This window comes from Acinonyx jubatus, chromosome B2 (genome assembly GCF_027475565.1).
Source record: "Acinonyx jubatus isolate Ajub_Pintada_27869175 chromosome B2, VMU_Ajub_asm_v1.0, whole genome shotgun sequence".
In the NCBI taxonomy this organism is placed as follows: domain Eukaryota; kingdom Metazoa; phylum Chordata; class Mammalia; order Carnivora; family Felidae; genus Acinonyx; species Acinonyx jubatus.
In genome coordinates, this window is record NC_069385.1 from 7606704 (window position 1) to 7633864 (window position 27161).

Below are 27161 nucleotides of genomic sequence, written 5' to 3' on the forward strand. Positions count from 1 at the left end.
TAGGTCATTTTAAGTCACTCAGATGTACAATAATCTTTTGAATTCTGGATCTATATTCAGACACCTACCTTACCTAGAGTCTACTATCGCAAGACCCAAAATGTTTCTGAATGTCCCCCAATAACCGAAAGCCATCTCTTCGCTGTGCCTTACCTGTAAATACCTATAAAGAGAAGTGACTTTGGCAAACCCCAGAAGAGGTACAGAGGTGCACACTCTGAGCCCTTATGACCCTTCAGGAGGTCAGGGTCAGGGTGGGGCACAGGGAGTAGCCAGGAGTGAGCCTGTGTGCAGGAGTGGATACTGCACCAACGTATCTTTGGGGACATTAAACTAAGGGCATATATGGCTAAGACTGGTAACAGTAACTGATAACATTTCTACAGCACGTCATTGTTTCCAGTGTTTCCTGCGCCTATGAATAGCTCTACGGAAACTTCAGGGTCCTGGAGGCTCCCAGAGTCCTATATTCCAACTGTGTCTGCCTCATCAGACCTAAACACTCCATACATAGATGCATTTAAAAGAGGGAAGGATGTGAAACATCATCAGGCTCCTTCCGTCACACAATCTCCCATGAGTTATTTCACCTGGAAATGAATTAATAGGCAATGTTTTAGGAAAGACTGTCTCTATTTGCATCCAGTCTCTCTTCGGTAATGTTCTTGAGGGAACACGATCGTAAGAAACACGATCGTAAGAATATCAACTGGAACAAATGACTAACTGGCAACTTCTGGAGTTATCGAGCAAAACCAGTCGGTTTAATGAGCCACTTAAAAATCCAAAATCTCCTCTCATATTGCTCTTAGAACACATTTCACAGATAAATGACATTTGCACAAACAAAAAACCAGAACCCTCTGCAAAAGACCTGCCACGTCTATGAGAGAAACGGCTTGAACCTAAAGACGTGCAATGATTGCCATTTCTAAGAGAGGCGACCTTTGTGTCACGTTCCTCAGTTTCCTTACCAATTTTGTTTCCTCTTTGCCACTTGAAGGTCACCTTCCTCAAGCCTACGTGCATAACATTATCATAAGATTTAGGGGTATCACAAACTTGACCAATGATATTCTTTCTCCTCATTTCTCGATACCTCTTTTCTTCGAACAATCGGACCGACTTCTGGATAGCCTCTATGGGTCCTTGTTTGGAAGCAGTGTCTGCAGAGAGAATCACAAACACAGGAGTCCCCAGTCACTAGCGGTGAGTCGATGTCCGGCAAATAATCACAGAAACAGAGCACTGCACGTGACCACTGCCGCACGGCAAGGCACAAACGAGCAGGTGTGTCCAAGAGCTCCCGGCACCGTCCTCCCAGCCCCGCCCTGCACAGGTACATACATAAAACACAGGCTAGTCAGGCACAGCGGGTGCCTTCCTCCCCACAGGCTGTGGCTTAGCAACCTCCCACCTGCCTCCAGCCTCTCCTGTCTCCAATCCACTCTTGTTGGCCAGATCTGTCTAACTAGCATGTAAAGTTTGATCATGTTCCTTTCCTACTTAAATTTATTTCATGGTTCTCAACAACCTGTTCACCAAAAATCCAAGTCTTTCCCACAGGATTCGAGGCCGTGTGGAATTTGGACCCAGTTTACCTTTCCCAGTTCACTTTTACAAGTAGTCTCCTTCTATTCTCTACCACAGGTCCCAGACAAGCCAAACTGAACACACTCCTAGAACACGGCAAGCCGTTCCCCACTCCCAAGCCTACGTTCCCACTTTCCTGCCTGCCCGAAATGCCTGTTTCCCGCCACAGTGCCTAGGGAGTAACCTCACCCCTCACAGCTCCGCTGAAGTTCCACACCTTTCTAGCAAGCATCTCTGATGAGAAGGGAAGTCAGTCATCCCTTCTCTAGAAAAAGTCCAGAGCAAAGGCTCTGGAACCAGAATGCCTGGGATAAAGCCCCAGCCTCGCCATATTCCACATGTCTGACAATGGGCAAGTTAACTGACGTCTTTATATATCCAATTCCTAATCTGTGAAATGGGAGTAAAATATCTTGAGTACAGAGCTATTGTGAGTATTTAATGAAATCCCACATGTAAAGTGCTAAGCCTTGTGCCTGAGACACAGCAATACTCAGTAAGATTCAGCTACTATTGTTCCTACTCCTTATTTTTTCATCTGTCTCTACATCTCTAGTCCTCCAACTTATTTGATTATGAAGGACAGTGAGAAGTAACTTTTACACACACAGGTATCTAAACAACAGTTTCATAAAACAGTGAAACAGACTCCATCCTATTTTTTAAATTTTTTTTTTTACATTGTATTTCTTTAGTAGCATTGGTTCTATGTAATCTTGATTATCCATATTAACTACAATTGTAATTGGAGTAATTTTATTTCCTACGGAGATAGAGAAAACTGGGAAAAGGATAATATTATGTTATACATAAGATAAACACGGCTCACAAGTACAAGCTGTATCTTTCTTGCCTTAAGAAATGTAAATAGGTATGTGTGACTATTAGGAGACATCCTGATTTTTTAAATGCTGACTTTCCGACCCTCCTAACCGATGTGTCACAACCCCCAATGTGAAAAGCACTGCTTCATTCATGTACCCATTACAGCAGCCCTCATACCATATCCTAGCTATGTAAGAGCCTGAATTTCTGGCCAGCAAAGAGAGGACCAGGACGGCTCTGAGGTTAACGCCGAAAAGAGAAATTCCCAAAGGTGCATCATGTTCTAACTGTAGTTTCTCACTACAACCGTTTCTTTAAAACATGAATCGCTGTTTCCTCTACCTCAGTAAATGACACATCAAGTCTACTGGGCTCTGAACGAGACTTCACAGCTACAAGGCCATGGACTCCACGGTCAAATATTTCCGGGAAAGGGTTTTTTTTCTTTTTTTTTTTTTTTACAGTAAGAACTTCTCAAGATTTCTCCATCTCTGTGAATGTGAACTGTAAGTCTCCCAACAGTTCCCAAGTTCTCTTGACCACAAAGTATTTGTTTTGAAAATCGTCACAAAGACCCGGTAAGCGTGGGAACTAGTGATTATGTGAGAGCCAGTGGAGACACCCTCTTGCCTGTCTCCCAGGCTCAAGCCTGTGGATCTCCTGCTCCAAACCCTCCAAACGCACCGCACCTGCACCAGGCCTGGCAAAGACTGCATCAGGGTCATTTCCTTTTTTAAAAATCCCACCTTAGCCTGATGTGTGACCATCTCCCCATTTCCTCCCCACTCCAGGCCAGCAGCTCACTCCACGCCGGTGTCTTCCTCACTCCTCCTTCCCACTCGCCAAACACACCAGCAGCTCAGGAGGCTGCAAGGGCTGCCCGCCGTCCCTGGGTAAGGCCTTCATCCGTCATTGAAGACCGGCCATGGTCTGACTTCCCCCAACACCTTCAAGATCATTTCCATTTCCAGCTACACTGCCCCATACAGCTGCTATATTCTTTAGACACTGGGCCTCCAGATGTGTTTTTTATTCTGTACTTTGCCCCCTGGCTTGATGCAAACCTGTTTTTTCTTGAAAAGCCAGCTCAAGCCTCACTCCTCCATGAATCACCCCCGCCCCCGGCCCCAACTATTCTCGGCTTTGGTGGGCAACATACTTCCACGGGGCGCTGAGAGGTAAGAGTACTGGACTCGGAGACAGCACTGTACGCACGGTGGTCCTAGCTCTGTCAGTTATCACGTTCACCAAACTATCTGGCTTCTCAGAAACTTTATCGCTTAGCATAACAGTTACTAATTTCACAAATATTAATTATATTCCTGTCACCTACAAAGAATTATGCCAAGGGCCCACTCAAGGTGACACATAGAATTAACCATCACATGTATACTTAAAGAATACAAAGATGCATAGAACACGTTCCGGATCCAAAGGAGCTTATAATTTATTAGAAGAAATAGGAAATGTATACAAACATGCTACACACAAGAAAGTGATGTCACAGGTCTAAAAGAGATCACTAAATATTAATGTAGAAGGTCTAGTAATTCAAAAGCTAACGCGTGTTTTAGCTGAGACTACTCACTCGATGCTTAAATGTTTTAAGTTCAACATTCTCTCTCTTACCCTTAGTCTGGCTGATAAGTGTCCGAAGTTCCCAACTTCTTCGAGCTGACCCACTTGAATCACCTTTTGGATATGCTGGTTCTGCAGGAAGTATGTTTTTCACACAAGTTAAGATTTACGACACAGACGCAGCTGATGTAATGGAGAGCAAGACTGAAGTGGTGAGTGGCAATGATTAGTTACCATCAACCCATCCTTTCTGGTAATTTCTAGTTGAGGTGAGTATGAGAAGCTGTCTCTATAATCAATTCTAGAGAAGTGTACCAAACGAAGAAGCTGACTTTACATGACTTTAACTACGTGAACTTTCCATAAGTAACAGACAACGGCATACTGAGCAGACATTAAATTGTTTAGGGACACCCCCCCCTCCCCCAACACCTCAAGAGGCCCTGCCTGGCATACCTCAGCATACCATTAACACACACAGTGTCAGTTTGTTTTTTTAAGCGGATGAGAGTGCTTGGCAATTAAAGTATCAGAGATCATGATTTTTAAAAAGTCAACAAAAGTAGACTTAGAAAGTGCAAATACGGCTAAAAAAGGCATCTATATTAAAAAGCCAGCATGCCGAGCATCAAATGTCTGAGAGTGCTGCCGCCTCTGTCTTACTCTTCACTTCTTTCTAAGGCACCAACAGTGGAAGCCGGTGAAGTGAGGCGGAGGATTCAGCCGGTCGGGGTCACAGCCAAGGCCTCACACTCACCATCGCGCTCCTCGGTGGGGCTTGAGTGGCGGCTCAAGGACCGAAACTGTAACTCCGCAGCTATGGAAGCCAGCCGGTCGTTCTCAGGGACGCTGGAACCCCTGTTTCGGTATTTTTAAAAATTCAGCTGTCAATTCAATGGAACTGCAAGTGAAAGCTCCGGGAGATTCTTCTAGAGCGGTGATTCTCAACTAGGGGTAATTTCTCCCGCCGGGGACACTGGCATCTAGCGAGGAGAGGAAAATGCAAAGGACGGCCCCAGATAACGAATTATGCACCCGGAACAACAGTGCTGCTACTGAGAAACCCTTCCTGGAGCTGGGAAGTCAGTCGGATTTTTATCCTCCACTGCTGACACATGAGAACCTGACTGCGTTACACTGTTTTAAGTTAAAAACAGCAAAAATAAAACCAAAACAGTATTTATTGAAGTGCTATTGACTTGTGTAGAAAGCTCCATCATTTCAGCCCAGGATGGATACAAATTATTAGTCAAACTGGCTAATGTTTAAAATTATGATCATACTATATATTTACGGGCTTAATTCCATTTAAAATGTAAAATTATTACATGATTCAAAGATTTCAAACCTCCTAATAAGAAAATGGAAGGAAGCACCTAGTGACTTTTTTAAGCAGTAGCCAAGCAAAGGTGCAGGACAGCAGGAAGCTTAGCACGGAAAGAACAAGGTTAATTTGCTGCTTTTCCAGAATAAAGTGAAGTGTGTTTAGAGATCCAGAATGAATCCAAAAAGAGTAAAGCCCAGAATTAAATAAGGGCAGTGTTAAAACTGTAATTCAAATAATCCACACTAAATATGGCATTAGTTTATTAACAAGTTTAGTATTTTGTACACGAATGATATTATGAAGTATGGTAGCATTTATGCTCTTTTTCATGATATGCTGAATGGATTTAAGGCGACGTGGTCTACTGAACACGTGTTCACAAATGACGCTGTAGGCAATGCTTTTTTATTCCCCTAAACTCTCAAATCCAGTGTAAAACTTGTAAGTCTGAAGAGTGGGGGGCATCCTCTGTGCCATGTAGCTCATCAGAGAGTCCTGACACCATCTCCCGGGAACAGCACTGATGCTGAAGTAAAGAAACACACGACTCCTAAACCAAGGACACGTCACTCAACACCCCTCTGTTCCTGACTTCCCAGACATGAAATCAGCCGATTCCACACCCTCAGAGATCTTTGCTAGGGCAAAAGGCAAAAAAATATCCTTAAATGAGGTAGCGTGCCGGTGAACGTCTCACTACCCGCTGTGGACTCCCAGTTTCAGCGGCGGGACGGCCGGCTTGCCAAAGCCGTGAAAAATTAACCATCGGTCTCGCAGACCGCTAGGAGCCAGTTCCAACGAGAACAGCGCAGGAAAGTTTTATCAACACGTCAGGTAACTGAAGCCCAGCCTGTTCCCTAAGTCAAACCCAGCCAAATCAAAACATTTCCGCGATGCCCCGGGGCACAGTGACAACTCCAGGGGCAGGAGCCCAGAACGTCTCTGAGACCTGGGCGGGGGGGGGTGGGGGGGGTGGGTGGTGGTGGCTGCACGCTGTGAGGCTGGGGCGGTCCTGCGGCCCCGGAAGTTCCAGCCTCGCGAGACTTCCCCACAGCGCCCTCGCCAACCGAGGGCTGTACACACTGCGGCTGCGCAGCAGCCGGCCACCCCGGGGTCCGCCCCGCAAGTTCCCGTCCGCCGAACTGGGCAGGCGCAGGTCCGGGACGCAGGAGGGCCTCGCTGCCCTCTGCCCACGGTCACACGTACGCCGCCAGAGAGTCGCGACAGCCTCATCCTCCGGAACCAGTGGCCTCGAGACGGCACACTGTGACGGCAGGGAAATCCCTGCGTGTCCAGAATCATCGGGAAGATGAAGAACACTTACGAGACGCTGCTCGTAACATGCTGAAAAAGCCTAAGACAACGCACAGGAAGGCCAACCACACGTACTTGGCCTTCAGACTAGTAACATCCGCTCAGCGTACCACTGGCACTCACAGATGCCTTCGGCCAGACTTCATGACCCTCGAGAACTGGGGCGCTCCTCCCCCCTCCCCTCTGCAGTCCTGCAGGAATGTTGTGCGGACGCGGACGCAGCACGCGTGGGAGCCAGCACCGCCGCCCTGGTGGAGTGTTCTGGAGTCTGCACTGGGGGGCAAGTCGCTTCCATTAACCCCGTGTGACACTTGTATAAGAAACATTGCGTCAAGAACAGTATCTGTAAAGGTCTGCCCTGCAACGCTCTAAACATAAATGAAGAAGGTGAAGGGGAGTCCGCTTACGGTTAACTGTTAATTGTTTTAGTTGACAGCTTAAGCTGTAAAGTATGTGGAATTTTTTTAGGTGATAGATGTTTATCACTACAAATTAGGGGCATCTGTTATTTTAATGAAGGAGAACAATGGAACTGCAGCAACTTGAGACTTCTATAAAGTACATCTAAAAACAAGTTGGTGTGTCTTAGATTCCAGAACTGTACGTCATCTTTCTGCCAATGACCTACTCGTATCTCTTACGAGCACCGAGTTTCTTTACAGTTTTGTCTGTTTTGATTGGATCACCCTCAACCCCTGGAGTTTGACTCTATCGCCATGTGTGTCCGAAGACGAGCACAGAGACAGTGTGTCCCCTCTGCCAGACAGAGGGGTGTAATGAAGAGTGACTGAATGGCTTTTCTCCACTAAGTGTAGGAGACTTGGCTGAAATCCTCTGTCAGAACGACTAGAACGGGTGCAGAGACTTCATGCAGGAGACCTCCGTTTTCCGGAGCTCGCCAGCTGTCTGACAGCTCTCTCCAGAAAGGACACTTTTCTCCGTAGAAGATACCAACCTCACGAACTCACTTTTCCACTCTTATACACTACTTCTAGTCAATGATTATATAAATGAGGAAAGCGGGTTAGGAAAGTGACCCTCCTCAAAAACAAATCCCCACCTGAGGGTATTAACTAGATGCCATCTCTGAACCACTATGGGGCGGGACCCCTCAGGAAAGGCGCTACTGGCCCAGATTCTCCTGTCCCCTTCGGTGGGAACTAGGTTCTCTTGTCCGATACTCTCTCAGAGGACTTGTTACTGGTCATTTTGGTTAACGTGTAGCTCCAAAGAAATACCGATCGGGCACACTGTCTCCTCGTGCTGCTGGGTGTGAGAGCCTTTGAGTCGGGACACCCCACGGGCGAATCCCAAAGCCGAGGCCACTGCGGACGTGCACACGAGGGGGACCCAGGGGACGTGGAGCCAGTGCAGGGTGACTACCTGGTGTCATGGGCACCGCTGATGGGTTTGGGCGGCACAGCGTCGCTGCCGGAGGGACCGGGCCGGCCGGCGGCGGCCACAGTGACGGCAGCAGCAGGGCCGCCGTGGCTCCGCGCGTCTGAAGGCACGCTCCGAGTGCTGGCACGAGAAGAGAAGCTTCAGGAACACAGGTGAGGAAAGGGAACGGACTCTTGAATCGTTTTCAGTTAGAAATAAAATAGGGTGAGGAAGGGAAAAATATTTAAAAATATAAAATGCAAAGTTTTCTTTGAGATTCAGGTCTAAGTATGAAGAAGAAAAAAAACTCATTATTTTGAAAAGTAATTGTGGTCTTCTCCTAGCAAATACTGTCAAATAAAATTAACTTTTAAAAAGTGATCCTACAGGGGAGAGAAAATGCTCACTCCCTCAAGATGCAGAAATGCCACCACATTCGAGGGAGAGACTTGGTACGAGAGTTCCAGAACTCACGGTAGTATTTAAGTTGCTTTGAGGTTACGTAACACGCATAAAAGTCAAGACTGAAAAGATCATTCCAATTGTTTCTCCACTTCTAAACTGACGTTTAGGATGGTTTTTCAAATGCTTATTACGCTATGCACACTCACATTTGATTTCCTAAGGTCATTTTCAAAGAAAAGAAAAAGAATTATTCCAAAGCCGGTCAGCATTTAGCAGCCTGAAGTTATAAATAAGCAGAGACACTAAGTTATCTTGAAAGGAACAAGTCTTGTAAACTTGCATGTCTTTTTCTCTTGCAGCTAAGGCACTGTGGTGTATTTCAAGATAAGGCAACAAAGAGCTTTTAAAAAAGGCTGAAGGAGGACACGGAAAGGATACTTAGTTACAGAGCAAGCACCCAGGAGCCCAGAGAGTGAGCATGCACGTCAGAGGAGGAGTCATAAAGCAAATGACTAGCTGAGCACCAAATACCTGAATCCCTCTGGAGTCGGGATAATCAGATGTGGGTTAGGAGGGTCACTGTGGCATCGCGGCACCTTCACGGGACGGGGACTGTTCCGATGGATGGCTGCCAGTGACAACGGAGACAAATGCAAAGTGTTAAAGGGGTGGACAGAAGATGCCGAACCAGACAACTTAGCAGAAACGGGATGGGCCTTAATTTTGCTGGTGACCAAAACAGATCCATTACATGAGTAAGAAAATCGTACTATACCTATACTCATATTGGGGAAAACACTGCTTTTTAAAAGTTAGTAAAAGTTACATCACACAAACTTTTAGCCGTTGAAAACATTTCTTAACATCCCGGAGAAAAAGTACACAACGGATGCAGAACAAACAACGTGGCCCATGTGAGAGACCGCGCCGTGGCAGCTCCAGTGAGAAAGGGCTCTTTCTGCTGGCTACACTTTTTGAAAGATTCTGGTCCATGCTGACGCCTCAACAGGCTCTGAGTCAGGGAGGGTCGCTGTCATTTTCCTGAGTACGTGGAGTTTTATTTAATTCTTTTAAATCTAGAATGAGGGGGGCCAGGCACAGTTTAAACAGGTTATTCTTTTGTTCAGAACACATTTTCTTCTCTTCTTTGTTTAAATAGTCTGGCAAAAACTGGATAAAATTTACAATAAAAATTTAAAGGGATAACCTTACCTCATGATTACAAAAACGCTGATAATTGTCCTTTCCCCGTAACTAGACACAGCTAGTGTTGCACATGTATTAAATTGTCTATTTCACCCTGACATGTTGTCCCCTTACTTCTGACTCCGTTTTAACTCTCCTTAATTTTGTAAATGTCCTATTTTCTTTTTATGTGAATAATTTCACTCCATGTGTTTTATTCACTCCGTATATGCTTTGTCCTAAGTGGAAACACTTCCTTCTTCATGGTTTTGGTTTCTTTTTAACATTACACAGGAAAGACAGCAGAAGTCCCCCAAACGGAGAGATCTGAAGGGAAAACTTGCAAAATAAAAATCAAGCAATTGTTAAGAAAAAAGTCAAGCAATTTGTGTCTCTGGCTCATTATCTCAACAATTACAGTAGTAAATAAAAAAACTCCAATTGTAACAAAGATAAAAAGAAACAAAACAATAAAAATGCCTTGGAGAAGATGGTGATGTCTTTAATTGGTGGTATCTTTAATTCGGCAAACGTACTGGGAATTTCTGAGTCAGAAACTGCTACACACTTTCCTCATAAAGGTATAAAAGAAATACCTGCTGCTAAAACACATGTGCCCAAGTTTTACGTTCCTCATCACAAAACAGAACATTTAAGAGTGTATACGACCCAACTGCTGAGAAACTGTGTGGTGTTTTATTGAAAAGAAAATCCGAACAGCCAATACAAGGAAAACAGATGCTCTAATTTCACTGGCAATGTTACTAGAGAGATGTTTTTCAGGGCAAAAACGAACAAAACAAATGTCCCCAAGGAAATGGTGCAAAAAATCGCAATACCCCCATCATGGACAAAACGAAGCCACTAAAGAGAATGAACCGGATCCATTCCTATTGACAGGAAGGAATTTCTACGATTGTCAGATAAGAAAACCAAGAGATTACTATCCAATGTGATCCAGCTTTTATACAGTGAGGCGAACGACCCTATCCACGCTTGTGTGATTACAGGAGCAGAGCCACACACAGCAGAACGCGCCCGTGCAGCTCCCTGAGCACAGGGAACCGAGGGGAGGCCACACACCAGGCCGTGCTCAGTGGCTACGAGCGCAGAGCACAGGGAGAGAAGACGGTACACAACGGAACGACAGCTGGTGTGCTCTCCACTCATTAACTGCCCTCGTAAGGGAAGGGCACAAAACGAGATGCGGATGGCTGCCGCGCACAGGACACTACAGTTTACAGCTCTCGTGACCTTACTGAAGCCTCATTAGCATCCAGTTGTAAGCATCTGCAGAGGAGCCTCTGTGATGTTGGATGAGCGGCCCCGGGTCAGCAGGATGTCAGGCGATCTGACTCGGCCAGTGCTGTTCCCAGCAAGTCACATGGCCGAGGGGACAAAGGGCACCTCCAGCCCACAGACGGCACTGCTGACCCACTGTCCCACCAGCAGTTTGCAGAGAGGCATGTGAGTAATTAGTGATGGATCGCACGTTAGCCGTGATTACCTAGCAACCGTAGGAGGATTGCTTTTTTTTCTTTTGTAATATTCTTCTACCTTGAAATTTTTTCTGCATGTACATTTTCTACATTTCTCTATATACTCTTCCTACATTGTAACTTTGCCACCATGGAAATGATTCCTCACGTAGGAAAAACTTTAAAGAAGTGATTTTTACTGAATTATTAATGATGTACTCTTAGTGAAATATTTTAGGAGATCAGAAAATCAAAGCTTTTAGGATAATATGATTAATCAAAAATTTGATAAGAATACAGAACACTATAAAGTTGTAACATTATATAAAATGTTCAAAGAGTTTTGTAAATGGTGACTTTCATAACAGCCTCGGGAGAAAAGCAGGTATAAACTGAGTGAACTGTTTTTTAAGTATTTATTTATTTTTGAGAGACAGAGAGTGCGTAAACAGGGGAGGGGCCGACAGGGAGGGAGAGAGAATCCCAAGCAGGCTCCGTGCTGTCAGAGCAGAGCCCAGTGCAGGGCTTGGACTCACAAACCGTGAGATCATGACTTGTACCAAAATCAAGAGTCGATGTTTAACTGACTGAGACACCCAGGTGCCCCCTGAGAGAATTTTAAAGATCAAGGAACCAAGCATTAAAACCCAGTGTACTAACTTTTCTATAGCTAGCAAATACCCTTTAAGATACAGTTCCTCCCGCTCGAGAAATTTACCATTTATGAATTATTTTATTTTGTGTAATTTAAACTGTTTTAAAATTACTAAATTTTCATTTTTGGATGTTTATTGCATACAAATAGATTTTTGCTTTTAGTTACTATCTCAAGAATGGGGTAAGGCACGGCCTTTTTCTGATACATACTTTGTTGTAAAGTTTCAACATACTCCATAAAACTGTAATATTAACTATAATTGAAAACTCTAATTGAAGTACATCATAGCATAACTTGTGTTTTTGTCTTTTTAAGTAAAATCAAATAAGAATTTACTATGTTAGTGGGGACACAGGTACCGTCTCAGCTGTGAAAAGGGGAACAATTACACTTGCCCCCCTCCAGCAGGAAAGGCCCTTCCTTGCTCCTTAACGGACAACTGTCTCCAAGTCTTTCCTTCCCAGAAGAAGAGATTTTAAGGGGGAGAATAAAGTGTTGGTGTGCAAAAAATAATGAACTAAAATGTGTAGTTAGGACTGCTGGCAGGCAGTGAATGCCGTGTGCTGGCATTTTAATCTTCCTGCTGGATTTGGAAGGACTATGGTCTTCTCCACAGACACACCTCATTCCTGTAACTTTCACTGTCGTTTTCCGGAATACCATTAAAGAACTTCTCTACACCGGGTAAACGGCCACAATTACAAGATGATGCGCTTGCCCAGACCAGGAGGTTCTAGGGGAAATGTTCTAACTGCCATCTTACCAAGGTACAAACCTGTAACAGGACTGTGCGGCTTTCCTATCACATGGCCAATGCATTCATTCATCAAGGCTTGAAGACTCTGGAAACCCGAGGAAAATAGCAAAGAAGAAGGGGAATGTACATTCTCTCAATTAGTAAGTAACACAAATTAACCTTTCAGTATATTTAAAAGAAACATGCTACCCTTAGTCAAGATTTTCAAAGTTTGTTTAAAAGAAAATAGCTATAAACATAAACACAAACTGCACATAACTTATAATGATAATACATACAATTCTATTTTTAGGAACAAAAACAAATTCACATTCAACTCCCCATAGTGCAATGATGTGCACAAGCACATCTCTACTACTAGAGGCTAAAATGAATGAATTCACATGCTGAACACCATCTTTTGGAACTGATGGAATGTACTGGAATAAAAGTGATAATATTCAGCATTTGGCACTACCCCCTCAAATGGCACATGCTTGTGTGAACCAGCTAGTCCCTCGTTAAACTGCCAAAAAGCAGCAACTAGTAAGTCAGCAATTCATAAAATCTGAAACTGACAAATATTTTAGAAGTGCTAGGCTTCCCAGCTATCCACGGACTTAGCCAGTTGGACACTATTGTTATGAAAAGAAAAGAACACGGAATTTCTTCCTATGCTATTAAGAGTGCTTTTACTTTAGCATTATCGTTACAATTATGAAAATAATATTTAAGAACAGCTATAAAAAATACGCAGAAATAGTAATCAATTCATTTCTTTAATGAAAACAAAACAAAACAAAACTCTAGAACATTCCATACCAAGAAGTCATCTTCTGGCAAAGCTGAAATAAAGGCAGGTTCAATGGCTTGTAGAAAATCAAAACCTTGGGTTGCCCACCTGTTACATGAAAAAGTTCAATAATCACAAAACCAAGAAAATACTGTAGCAGTTTTACTCTATACAATACTGAAATATAATCTGACTGGAAAATTATGGTCTAAGAAAAAACATACCTTTTGGGGATGAGTAAATTTATAGCATGTTTTGTGAGAAAAGGACAAACAACTTCTTCATAAAGGAACTGGTTACCAATTTGTTTCCACTTACATGAATAACAGGCTTAAATCTCATGAGGGAGGGAAAAAAATTAGCAATCAGGAAGACCTGTCCAGGGAGAAAGTGAACTCCCCTGAAGTTAACTCATTATGGGACAAATTTTGCTCTTAAGCTTTCCAAGCACTATGGAGTCTGCTGTGTTAATAGTCTCATTTAAAAACAAAACAAAGCAAAATCCTGATGGCCAAAGAGTTCAAAATGCTCCTTTTTGTGTCAGCTGCTCAGAAATCTCACATACAATATGCAAACGAAATATTGCCAATCCCATATCCCTTGTACTCCTGCATCTTCCAGCTTCACAGGCTGCTCCAACACTCACACTCACACATGCTCACGCGCTCACAAACACATACACACATGCTGGCTCGCTCTCTCTCTCTCTCCTCTCTCTCTCTCTCTGTCTCTCTCTCTCTCTCTCTCTCTCGTCTCTGCTGGAGAGACCGGAGTACTGAGTTACTTGCAGTTCCAGGAAACATGTCCTTGGTCATTACCTGGGTCTTGTACCTCGACCGCTCTCACATTTAGTTAGGACATAGTTCATCCACTTCCTGGCAAAGCTTATATATTTGTCTCCTATCTTCTGTCTAAACTCTCCAGACATCAAACGAACAACTTCTTTATGATACTGTAAGAAGATTTTGTGCATATCAAAATGAAGAAGAAAATAACAATTATACAACTATCTCAACGGTACAAATGCCATGTCTGTTTAAAATGTCATTTTTCTAAAAACAAAAAGCAAAGTCTAATTAAAATTTACACATTTTCAAGAGCATAAAAAGTTACAGATAATATAATATCTTAAAGTGCGGCTTCACGATGTTTTATTCATAAGTTGAAATTACAGACGTACTTTCATGATAGTAACCATCTCATAGAAGGTTTTGAACGCAGAAAGCTGTTAGCACAAAATAAGAACTAGGCAACGACTGGCCAGTCTAAAAGGAAACCAGCATTTCTGATACTCAGCAGCATACGATGAGTCGTGCCTGACGAAGCCGTGATTACCATCAACAGTCTGATGTGAGTGCGTTGAGGAGCAACTGCAAAGCTACACTGTGCTTCTCCTCTTACTCTGTACCTACCTCGAAACCAAAGTTGTACCCCTGAATCATCGCCTCGCGGTAGTACTGCTGCAGCGTAACAGACTCAGATTCGTCAACCTCCGCATCAAATTCGGAAGTGAACATGTGGTCCACTCGGTCGATGGCATCGCTTATTCTGTTGCAAAGCTCTAGCGCGTCATTCTAAAGAGGCCCAAAGCATAATGAATACAAACCAAGCAATCACCTAATACCTACTGCATTTTTAGAGGAATACTCCTTTCGTCATCACAGACGTTAACCACTGCAATATATTTTAGCCGTATTTATTCTAGTTATTCAAAAATAAAGGATATTTATTACTTATTTTCATGTTTGTATTCATCATTTGTATTAGGTCTTCTTTAACATCTTATGAAATCCAAGAGGAAAAATAAATCCATTTAAAACGATAATGTCTAGGGGCGCCTGGGTGGCTCAGTCAGTTAAGCGTCAAGACTCTTGGTTTTGGCTCAGGTCATGATCTCAGGGTTTGTGAGTCTGAGCCCCACATCGGGCTCTTCATTGATGGTGTGGAGCCTGCTGGGGATTCTTTGTCTCTCCCTCTCTGTCTCTGCCCCTCCACTGCTCTCTCTCTCACTCTAAATAAATAAACTTAAAGAGAATGCCTAATTACTATGTGGTCTCTGAACAGACGCTTTCCTCTTCATATTTTGCACATCAACCACCAGCTGCTTTTCCCCCCCCCGGGGGGGTTGCTGAAGTGTAAGTGTGGTTTCAATCCAACATGTGCACCCTGTATTGTCCTTCTCATCTCCCTGCTGCTACTTGCTAGCAGCCTGGGGGTTCTCAGCTAGGGCTGATTTCACCCGCCTTGTGCCAAGGGGACACTGACAATGTCTATTTTGGTTGTCACAATCTGGGGAGATGGGGTGTGAAATCTATTGGTATCTAGTGTGTAGAAACCAGAGATGCTGCTAAATATCCTACAAAACAGGGCAACTGCCCCAAAACAAAGAATTCTTGACCAAAAATGTGAACACTGCTGAAGCTGAAAAGCCCTGTCCCCGCTGGCACTTCATTGTCTCCGCAGGCAGGACGACAGCCACTCCAAGCTGGACCCCCACCCCGCCCCTGAAACGCAGGCATGTACACATGGTCTCCACCGGGCGCTCCCCCTACATACTGCTTCAAAATGCTCTTCCTAAATCTTCAACAACTCCCTGAGGCCTAGAAAAAAATAAAATCCAAAATCTCTCAACAGCCTGACTTTTGTCCATCTAATTTTACCAGCTTTATCTCCCCCAACTTTCCACTGTGTCCACCAAGATCCAGCCCAATCAGACTATTTGATATGTGGTGAGCACTCCGGTTCCCCTGATCCAGAGCAATGTTCCTTCCCAGTCTGTATCTTCGGTAATCCTACAAGCTGAAATGCCTCCGTGGTGGCAATTCCCAGATGCTACGAGGTTCTGATATCTCCCTCCTCAGGACTTCAGTGTGGCGGTTCAGGTCCTGAAGGCCATAAATCCCTTAGGCTCAAGAATCATCACTATCTTATATAATTTTACACTCTCCAGAGTTCATGGACTCAAAGACCAAGTCTCTTGCCCTGCTACTGGAGTGGGAAGGCAATCGGTGAGAGAATGTGTTTCCAGGTAAATAAGACAAATCAGACTGACAGAAGAAAAACAAATGTTTATCAAACTACTTCTGATTTCAAGCAGTCCAGCCCTGATGTGACTAAGAAGGCATAACTGAGGGCCTGTGGAACAGTGTGGATCAGACCACGGCTGATGACTGGGGTACAAGGCAGAAGTGGTGAAAACAGGAAATCCTGGGAGAAGGTGAGGCTCTGGCTCGCCCTGGACGTGGAAGGCCTGCCGCCTGTCTACAACTGCTTTCTCTGCCGTATTTCATTTGGCTGAAGTATCTGCTAGAGCAAGGTATAAACAAGGCTTCTTTTAGATTCCACATTACTGATCTGGAGTACCTCTAGCAAATAATGGTAATTGCTAAAGAAGAAAGGAAGCTCGATTAGAAATAAAGAGACCTAAATTCCAGTATCAACTTGGCTGCTAACCCACCACGTGCCATTAAGAAGTCACGTAACTGTTCAGACTTCTATCCCGTCCAATCCCAACGTTCTACGGCTCCAAGAAAGATGTGGGAAATTTGTAGTTGAAGTGTGGGAAAATGTGTATTGTGAAGAGGGAGAACGGAGAGGACAATGTCGGACTTCAGATTCCCCGCGTGGCATTACATTGTCACACCCGGACTCTTCCACAGCATTACCACGGAACATCAGTCAAATAGGCTGAGGTAGAGGTGGCAGGTGAGGGAGACGAGGCAGGGGGAGGCAGGGGAGGGAGAGGCGGCAGCTAAGGTTGGGGCGGCACCGAAATACCTTTAGCTGCTGCAAAGCCTTGGCGATGAGCGGCTGACTGGATGTCTGCTCCTGGTGCAGAGTCATGAGTCCCTCGATGGACTGCTGGAAGGCCTTCCTCTGAATTGTGAGATGGGCAGACTGCATGACAACTAGTAAAAGATTATCCACCTGGGAGGAAAATCAAGCACCGGGCTTAAAAACAGACCCACTTAACGGCTTCCCATTCCAGGTGAACCCCTCGTCCAAAACCAATGCCAACCTCACAGAGCCACCAGGCCAGAAACCACCGGATCAGAAAGCAGTTTTCAAGCAGAGCTACGCCTGGCAGTGGGCCCTACGTCTAAAGTCTTCCACACAATAGTGAAGAATCCCACGGAACTGTGTGGGCACGATGCCTTGAACAGCCTAGAACCACAAGTAACTCAATACTCCTGCAGCAGTCTGTGTGTGTGTGTGTGTGTGTGTGTGTGTGTGTGTGTGCGCGCGCGTGCGTGCGTGTGTGTGTACACGTGCTGGAGCAGTACATAACGCTGGAAAATGCAGGAATAAAAGAAAGTGACCTGAGCGGCTTTCCATGGAACAGACAAACAGCTAATTGAGACTCCGTTAGCTTTTTCTTTCAGCGACAGTGAGTCACTGCAGTATTTCGCAGAGAGGTGTGATGTGATCACAGCCGCGTGTTATGAAGGTCATTCTGAAAGTACCCACACAAACACAGACTTGGGGAGAGGGAAGGTGTGGCTGGAAGTGTGACAGTGCAGCAGTCCAGTCCCGGGATGACAGAATTGAACTGTGGTGGTGGCTCCGGACGGCACAGAAAGCGTCACGTGCTGGAGATGCCTCGGGTGTGCTAGGGCTGGTGACTAACCGGGGGGTAGAAGGACGAGTTTACACGGTCACACTCTGCGTTAAACACCTGAGTGGACACAGCAGCATTCACAGAGACAGCGAACACGAGCAAGAGAGCAGGTTGTGTGGAGAAGAGACAGCCGTGCGCTCAACTTTGGCCAGGCTGAATGCAGAGGGCATGCGAGGGTTTCTTCCAGGTTGCAATTAATGAGTTATTTCAACCCTCCTGGGGTTGAAACCCTCCCTGTCGGGGAGGTAGGTAAAAAGCTTCACCACAAAAATGGAAGCTAACAGCAAGTCAAGCAGAATACGCGAAGAAGCGGAACTTCTGAACGGGCGAGAGAACTCCTGTGAGAGTGCGAGTACACAGATCACGGCTGAACTAGGTAAGGACATAAGTAAAATACTCCAAATATTCCAGTATAATTTAACATACACAATTTGAAGGAATATGCTGGTACAAGTCGTGCTACAAAACTATGCAAACATCGAGGTCCATTTTGGGGGAAGTCTACACTTGAGACTCCTGTGGCAGTTAAACCAATCACTCGGGAGCCGGTCATTAGTTTTCTCTAAAGGTATTTGAAGTACCCAGTGCTGCCTCAGGTGGGGGGTGGGGAGCAGCGGGTGCGGGAGCCGCGAAGGACACACACCTGCATGCTTCTCAGGGTATCGACGGTCTCCACCTGCGGCACGACTTTGACGGGCTGCGCTTCCCACGCGGCCCAGCCATCGTCGGCATCCCGGGCGCGGTCGCTGTGCTTGGTGAGCAGTAGGTACGCGTCAATCAGGACGTCATCGGACTCTTTGGAGCAGTCCTTTCCCGCAGCTGCATTGAGCAACTGAAGAATAATGCTCTTCTCAGCGAGGGTGTCTGGGACAAACACCTGCAAGTTTTCCAAGCCGGGAATCTGTACCTGCAAAAGAAATGACCCAGAATCTTAAATTAGGGAATGTCACACATAGAAATGTTATTTAAAAAAGAAAACCAAAAACAAAAAACAGAAAAGGACCGGCCTGTGTGGGGAAGGCGCAGAAGGCACCTCAGGGCATCCAGGGCCACGCTGCAGGCGGCAGGGAGGACAGCACGGGAGCACTGTGCCCGAGAGGCCGGGTGAAGCCACTCACAGAGCACCCTCCCACCGCCGTATTTTTAGTATAAGCACAAAAATACCCTCCAGGGGAGGAATGTTGGCCTCCAACAACCTCAACCAGCGCTACTGTGAGATGCTTACAGAAAGTAAGGCAAAACATGCTAATAACGGATTCATTAATCATTCTTGGTGGGGGCATCATAAAAAGCCTTTTAAAGATCATTTTAATAAGGAACACGCATGTGATATTGTTGTGCAAATCACACATAAATGCAGGTGGGAGAAAACTGTGGGCTTGGGATAAAATTTCCAGTAATAAGACCATAACACAGAGTCTGTCAATACTAAATGTCCAACAACTTAAATGGGAGTAAAGATGGTGACTCAAAAAGGGGGTCCACTGATGGCAAACGTTCCTATAAAAAGTCTAAATTGTTTCAGGAAATGTAAGGGTAAAACATAAAAAAAACACTTAAAATAATTATTTTGTTATTTTACATTATTATTGTACACACATTATTTTAGATGTATGTGTAGCTAATTTTAACAAATAGTATGAATGAATATTTGATGACTTTATCTGCATTCTTTTTTTAAATTTTTTTAACATTTATTTAAAAAAATTTTTTTAATGCTTATTTATTTTTGAGAGAGAAAGAGAGCATGAGCAGGGGAGGGGCAGAGAGACAGGGAGACACAGAATCTGAAGCAGGCTCCAGGCTCTGAGCTGTCAGCACAGAGCCCGACACGGGGCTTGAACTCACAAACCACAAGACTGCGGCCTGAGCTTGAAGCAGGACGCTTAAATGACTGAGCCACCCAGGTGCCCCTAACGTTTATTCATTTTTTTGAGGAAGTCAGAGACAGCACAAGCTGTGGAGGGGCAGAGAGAGAGGGAGACACAGATTGCCAAGTAGGCTCCAGGCTCCAAGCTGTCAACGCAGAGCCTGACGTGAGGCTCAAACTCACAAACCGTTAAGGCCCATGACCTGAGCCGAAGACAGACGCTCAACTGACTGAGCCACCTCAACTTTATCTTCCTTCTTAAAGCAAGTCAATACATATGAAAAACTTTGTTTTTCTAATTATTTCATTGAGAAATTATGAGAAAGTCTTTTCACTGGGATCAATACAGCCAGCAAAGCCTAAAATATTTACCATCTGGACCATTAAGATAAAGTCTGTCCATTTTAGAGAAAAACAGGAAAAGCAAAATATTCCAGTTACAGCATTTTAAATATTTACCTTAACATACTGCTTTGATTTCAGAACATCCAGAAGGTCTCTGACTGGGGCTGAAAGTACAAATTCTGCTGCTATTTCCAGGTCCTAGGATCACAGTTACAAAGAAACTTCTTTAGGGTTAGCTTTTAAAAAGAAGGAAGGAAGGGAGGGAGGGAGGGAGGGAGGGAGGGAGGGAGGGAGGAAGGAAGGAAGGAAGGAAGGAAGGAAGGAAGGAAGAAAAGTAGGTAAAGGAAACATTTTCGACAATCAGGATTGTTAACTCACCTTTCTCAACATTTTGGCAAATCCGAGGGCCTTGGAGGCTCTTTCTCTGGCTTCGTGGAAGAGCTCCTTCAGCGCCCGACTAATCTCTATGACAGACCTCCTGCAAAGTCAGCGCCACCCAGTTAGAGCCTGTGACACTGTGTCAGGAAACCGCAACAAAGAGGAGCAAGTCCCAAGCCACATTAACAAAGACTGAGAACTGGACACATGGGAGCAAGCAGTTACTGAGAATGTGTCTGAAATACTCAGAAGCTCACTCTCTTGTAGTTTTCTAGAAGGTACTTGTATTCTTTACATAAGTAAGGCACATACAATAACCTTCAAATAACAGTAAGCTCAATTTTCTAAAGATTTGATTATAATAATTTCTTGGAGTTTGAGATAAAATTCCTAAAAGTTGACTCCCAGCGCAGAATCTTTCTGAAAAGGAACATACACAGTGGTGGGCTGGTAAATGGTTAACAACCGGCCCCCCTCAAGTTCCTGTCTTCATGGTGTCTGGTGATTTCTGTGGCATAAATACGCCCCTCGCGGCTGACTGCGAGCTACCAGCGTGACGGCACTGAGCGACGGCTGGGGGACAGGTGTGCACGATCGTACTTCGGCTCCCCGGAGCCGGGATGAGCCAGCACGAGCCAGACCCAGCACACCAGCGCACGAGCCCGCTTTTTAGATCCACCGCTAATAAAGAACCAGGGCATCCTAAGAGCCCTTCTCTAGTTCACCACCTTACATCTCCGACTCCCTGTTTATTCTGAATCCACCGTGTTACCTCCCAAACCTGCAGGACCTTCTACAGACCGACTCCTTCCAATTCTCAGCTATTCGTACTTTCCCAGGTTAAGAACCTGGGTGAACGCTTCTTTCTTTAACTCTGGCATGAGGACCTCCCAGGTATTCTGAAACCCAAAATGTGCTTCTCATCAAATTTTGGATGGTGAGAGAAACACATTTCAGCTCTAGAGAAGTCATTTCCCTTGAGCATTTCCTAAGCTTGAATCCTAGGATATCGCTAATAACTGGCCACAAAACAGCTATGCGGCTGATATACGTGCCACAGAAAGAGCAGTTTAACATGGTCCAACCTGAATACCATCTCACGGAATTGGAGGAAATGCAATACATGCGTAAGCCATGGTTTCATGTACTTAAGCGTCAAGTTCAACAGAAGGAATAAGCTATGCATAAAAACAATGACAATGTGTTAAATGTATTAATGGACTGACAGAAAGAAACATAATTATGTGATCAGAGACGTTCCAGGACACAGGGATGAATGCTCTCTACTCATTTTTAGTCAACTTGCACTCTTTCTCCCTTTCTCAAAAGACACTATTTTCATTAGGCCACTAAATTCTAAATTCACCTTCAAAGAAAACGCCACAGAAAATTCTAACTAAGAGAGGACAAGGAAAGATAAGACAGTCACAACCAGAAGTCTTCAGATCTACTATGGAAATCCCTACAGTCCAACAGTTCGGTTTGAACAAGGTGCATTTTAGACTCATCACCAAGAGCAGGAGTCCGTGAAATAAGGAAGGGCAGGGGAAGGGAATGAGGCACAACCTTATTTCGTCTGAAGCGTTGCTGTCGTCGGCGCTGGTCCAGAACTCGGCACAGCTCTCCTGTAAGCCAAACTCTAAAAAACTTCCTGTCGACTTCAGCAGCATCCCTGCGATGTCACTAAGGGAACAAAAGTACAAAAGTAAACCAAAGAAGAAAAACTGTCCTCGTTCTTTCTAATTCTAGAATGAGAAGCTGAAAGTCCAGCTGTTTTAATAGTTTGGGAATCAACAATAGTGAGAATTTTCTTGTACTATAAAATCCTGATTAATGTGAGAAAGGGGAAATCTCAACTACGGCATGTATCTGTCTTCATTCTATTATCACGGTTTTATCATAAACCTTAAAATTTTAAATCATATTCAGAGCAGCTAGGTAATTATTACACAAATGTAATTTTCTACTTAAAAGTAGCAGAAAACGGCCTCAAATATATATCTGTGACCAGATATTTTTTAAAAGCTTTATAAACTAAATGACGGCATAAGAAAACAAAGTGAATTCCTTAAATGCAACTGTTTCTACAAAGTTCCCTGACAATTAGCTTCACCTGGTCCATCAACACGAAACACTCCACACAGCTGATGGCCCTCGCGAAGTACACAATCCACACACTAGGGAAAAGGGTAAGCCCGAGTGTATAAAACTATCTAAATGAGTGAAGTAAAGACTCAACAGCAGTTTACCGGCCTCTACGTTCAAAGAGAGGAGCGTCTGTCTAGTAAAAGAGAGCGGGTAAGCATACAAACAGTGGCGGGCGCGGCACAGGGAAGCACCAGGGGACTTGCAGAGGACGAGACCAAACCCAGCTGCGTGCGACACAGGGGTACAAAGGAGAGAGCAGTGAGAAGAGAGGCTAGCAGCAAGGGAATGGAGGAGGAGAAGAAAAGTCCAGGAAGAACAATGAATACGATCGAAAGGCATGAAGACGTGTTAAGCAAGAGGTCTGGCTGCGAAAAGAAATTGCACAATCTGAAAGGAGCAAGACCCAGAACGCGAGCTGCGGCCAGGCTGCGAAAGGCCTTGCACGTCCTGCCGAGTGCCCCACCTTCAGTTACTGGGCAGAGAGGTCAGCCTTCAAAGAGACTGAGTGGGAAAGGGACCTGATTACAGACCCGCTTTCAGAACAGCAGTGGAGGAGGATACCCACAAAGGGTTTGCTCGACAAGCACTGAGTATCTGTTACGTAGTAAGCAGTGAACGGAACCGGTAAGAACCACTCCAGTGAATAGAGGAAAAACCAAGAAATAAAATAAAAAAGGAAAATATGGAGCAGTTCCGTTAAGTGCTATGGAGAGAAATAAGAGGAAAGGAAACCAAGAAGAACTTGTGGGTAGGAATTTCCATCTTCAGTATGGAGAAGGGGACATTTAGACAAAGACCTAAAGGAAGCGGAAAATGGGTCATGAAAATAACGGGGGAAGAGCAGTTCAACTAGAGGAACCACCAAGTGCAAAGGGCCGGAGGCACGGGCATGCCCTGTCCGGGAAAAACAATAAAGAGGCCAAGGTGGCTGTCCGGTAAGGCCCGGAGAAGGGGACAGAGAAGGGTGACAGAGAGTCAGTGAAAAGTCAGACTGTGTCCAGCCTTACGGGCCGTGTTCAGGAACTCTCACTTTTGCTGAGGAAGAAGGGAAGCCACTGGAGTCTTTGCAACGGAGGAGAAAATGGTCTGATGTGCACTTTAACAAGATCATTCTGGCTGTGGTGTTGAGAATAAACCAACGGGGTGAAGAGCTAAAGCAGAGAGTCTCCTTGGAGAGCGCCTGCAGTCATTCGAGCAAGATACGACAGCCTGGGAGGAGTGCCCACGTGGAGGGGTGTGCAGAGGTCAGACTGCGGATGAATCCTGCAGGGACCAGCGACAGGCTCAGGGGTAGTGTGCAAGACAAAGACAGGACTCAGGGATGGCTCCGAGACTGATGGAACCTGGGAGGAGCAGCCCAGGAAGGAGACCGCTGCCGTGCGCAGCCAGAAGTAGCCCGGCCCGCGGCGGCCGGCCCTCAGTCGGGAAGTGCTCAGAAGAAGGCACAGGAAGGTGAAGTTCAGACACTGCCGCGTACAGACAGCGAAGGACGAGCAACAGATAAAAACAAAAAACCGACAGGAGGAAACGAGGCTGGGGGAAATTACATAACATGAATGTGTGGCACAAATGAACAGTAACCTCTTAAAAAAAAATTTGTTTGACAAAGCCCGACAGCCTGGAAACAGAAAATGCAAACAGAAGAAATTACAGGCAAAGCAGAATTACTGGACATTAAGAGAAGGCGAGATGCTGAAAAGGGCCGTGAGCGCACTTTGTAAGAAGGCTGACTGGTTCTGGAACCAACCGGAACAGGAAGGCAGGGCCCAAAGGGCCAGAGAGGTCGGAGAAAGAGTCAGCCGCTCACTCACAATCCAGGGAGAGAGGACGGTCAGGGCAGGAGAGGGATTCTGAGGCCCTGCGCATGGGACACAGATGGGGGTGGGGGGGCTGACAGCGATGCCCTGTGAGGCTGGAGGGGAACCCGGGAGAGCTGCGGGCCTCACGACCCACACGACGGAGGGGAAGCTGCGCTGCGCACACGAGGACTTCTACGAGGGGACAGAGGAAACGAAATGGCTGATGGGGCAAGTGGGAGGGGGCGGCACTGACCCCCAGCAGCCGAGTCGAGAGCTGAGGGGCCAGCAGCGGGGACGCCACCTTGGGCACTCAGCTCCTGGAGAAGGGACGTGGGTGAGACACACGCCTGAGGTTCCCAGCGCCCCGCCGAGGCTGGGACACCCGGGGCCTCCGGTCTGAGCCGCCCTTCAGGGGCCTCAGAGCGTTTCCGCTAAGGCAGGGGTTCCTCAACTTCTCAACTGGCATTTTGGGGGGAGAATTCATGGTTTGGGGGCTGTCCCGTGCACTGCAGGATGTTCAGCAGTGTCGCCGGCCTCTAATCAGGAGCACCGCCCAGTCACTACAAGCAAAACTGTTTCTGGAAGGTGCCAAAAGTCCCCACACACCCCCCGCTGAGCAGCCTGGCTCCCAGGACAACAAAACTCGGGAGAGAGGCACATGCGCACGTGTGACTGCTTGTCACCTTCATGTAACTGAGCAGGTACACATGTCGCAGAGAACGGGGCGGGGGGCGGGGGGCGCGAATGGGCGGGCGCGCTCAGGAGCACAAGGGTCCTACCAGAAAAGTTTGCCGGCCTGTGCTTCTCCTCCCCGGATGTAATGGGTTATTTCTTTGGTGAAATTCCATTCTTCTTCTAACAGATTTTTTAAACTATGGGATGCCTGAGGTAACTGCTGTAGCATTTGGATCCAGCTTCTCATGTAATCAAAATACACCTTAAATAAAGAAACATAAAGGGAGATAGTTGAGAACAGAACTCAGCAGCTCACAACGTTCACCTCTGCTGACCTGAAAGCCACAAACGAGAAGGGCAAAGTGGAGGGGACGTTGAGGCACGCAGCCCTGCGAGAAGCAAGATCCTTCACTGCATCACCGAGGTCTGAATGGGCACTTCTCTTAAACTGTGCAACTCAACTCCTTGGCAATTTAACACATTATTTATAATCCCCTCAAATTACCAAGAAAATAAAATGTTCACAATGTACACAGAAGTAAAAAAAAAACACACAAACAAAAACCAAGATAATAATACCCAGAAATTTTCATTATTAATATATTACGAAATTATTCCTTTAAGAGGTTGGGATCTTTACTTGTTGAATCACCTAATTTAACTTTCGACAGTATCTTCTGTGTTGAGAGGAAAAGAGCACACTTTTCGCCACCATCCCTTCCTGACCCCGGACTTTTATGACACGGTTTTTTTCAAGATGTGTGATATATAAGTTATGGTATCTAATCAAAATACCCAGGTCCTCTGAAATGGGGTTTATGTCCACCACAAATCCCATGCAACAGCTCTCCCATCCCTACATCCTTATTTTGATGTATATGCTGCTTCCCTTTTCTCAAGACAGGTTCACAATTATTAGATTACAAAACCTCACTGTCTGTGGATTCTCCTACTGAAAGGACAACTTGACTGAGCATAAAATGCCTGAATTACACGTTCTCCGCTTCAGAATGTTTCAGGCATCGCTCCCGGACTACTGTCTGCCGTTGCGTGTTGTTCGAACAAAGAAACCTGATGGCAGCCTCGTCTCCCGCTGTCCCCGCTCTCCTCACGCCCTGAGGTGCCTTGCTTTTTCTCTGCCCGGATATATACGGGATTCTAGATCCAGTCTCGGATCTCAGTGACTTCCCCAGGCTACATCTTCGTGTTCACTGGAGTGGATGTTTTCTGAAATCCGGTACTAATTTTCGGGAGGTACATTTCAGGTCTTGATTTCAGAAAACCGTCTTCTGTTGTGTCTCTGGATGCCCCTGGGCTCCCCCAGCCAGCCTGTGGGGTGGGAATCTGCGGTCTGGGGTCCGTTATGAACACAGCTGTCGGGGTATGCGGAACCTAGCATTTGTGGGTCTACCGCCATCTCGTCCAAATGACACAAACTCTTAAATACGAGGCCAGAACCCCCTTTGGCTTCTCGGGGTGCTGCTCTTCTCCCCGGCTTCGCTCATGCCCGGCCGTCTCCCAAGGAGTGCACCTCTCCCTTACGGCCCCGTCACGGGGCGCCCGTGTGACCGCATACCCAAGGGCCGGAAGCATCTGGCATCCTCATGAACCCTTTGTTCATACGGTCACCTACTGATTTCCGACTGCTGCCATCCTGTCCCTCTCTGGTGTCCAACAGTCTTCTCTCCATCCCAGACTCAGCCACCACATTATGTTTCATCCCAGATCTTGTCATTACAGAGTATCTCCAGGCCTCAGATCACCCATCCAAACGCCTGATTCTAAAACTCCTCTCCTCATTCCAGTTTTCTGTTCAACTACCACCACCATGACCATTCTCGTATTGAAACCTTATGTGAACTCCAGTCCATGGGTTTCTCTTCCTTCTCCAGTTCGCTACTCCCTTCCTTCACTCCCTCTCCTCCTTTTTTGGCTTAGAGCCCACACGGTCAGCTCTCCACACCCCGGCCACCCCCCACCCTGCCACCCCTCCCTCTTCTTCAGCTCACCTGCCAGATCCCCAAAGCACGGTGAGCCCAACAAGTCCGCGCCCCAC

The 27161-nt window shown here is 45.8% G+C and overlaps 1 protein-coding gene and 1 long non-coding RNA gene across 11 annotated transcripts in view; one reads left to right on the plus strand and one right to left on the minus strand.

Annotated features, from left to right (window-relative positions):
* The window catches only part of MAP3K4 (mitogen-activated protein kinase kinase kinase 4), a 110612-nt gene that overhangs the window by 9904 nt on the left and 73547 nt on the right, over positions 1-27161 (minus strand). For 4 of the 10 annotated variants that reach the window (XM_027056492.2, XM_027056494.2, XM_053222016.1 and 1 more), the window contains exons 6-20: positions 25210-25367; positions 22050-22166; positions 20484-20583; positions 20220-20303; positions 18534-18797; positions 17050-17199; positions 14685-14846; positions 14091-14224; positions 13302-13380; positions 12507-12585; positions 8954-9050; positions 8021-8158; positions 4754-4854; positions 4048-4128; positions 975-1166 (exon numbers count right to left, since the gene is read on the minus strand). In XM_027056492.2, the coding sequence (XP_026912293.1) occupies positions 975-1166; positions 4048-4128; positions 4754-4854; positions 8021-8158; positions 8954-9050; positions 12507-12585; positions 13302-13380; positions 14091-14224; positions 14685-14846; positions 17050-17199; positions 18534-18797; positions 20220-20303; positions 20484-20583; positions 22050-22166; positions 25210-25367 (1936 nt within the window). The remainder of the gene's footprint in view (positions 1-974; positions 1167-4047; positions 4129-4753; positions 4855-8020; positions 8159-8953; positions 9051-12506; positions 12586-13301; positions 13381-14090; positions 14225-14684; positions 14847-17049; positions 17200-18533; positions 18798-20219; positions 20304-20483; positions 20584-22049; positions 22167-25209; positions 25368-27161) is intronic. The other 6 variants (XR_003419204.2, XR_003419205.2, XM_027056499.2 and 3 more) reach the window with 4 other exon arrangements.
* LOC128315454 (uncharacterized) lies at positions 6308-9829 on the plus strand. The gene is made up of 2 exons (XR_008298219.1): positions 6308-8190; positions 8782-9829. It is a non-coding gene; the product is annotated as an uncharacterized LOC128315454 (long non-coding RNA).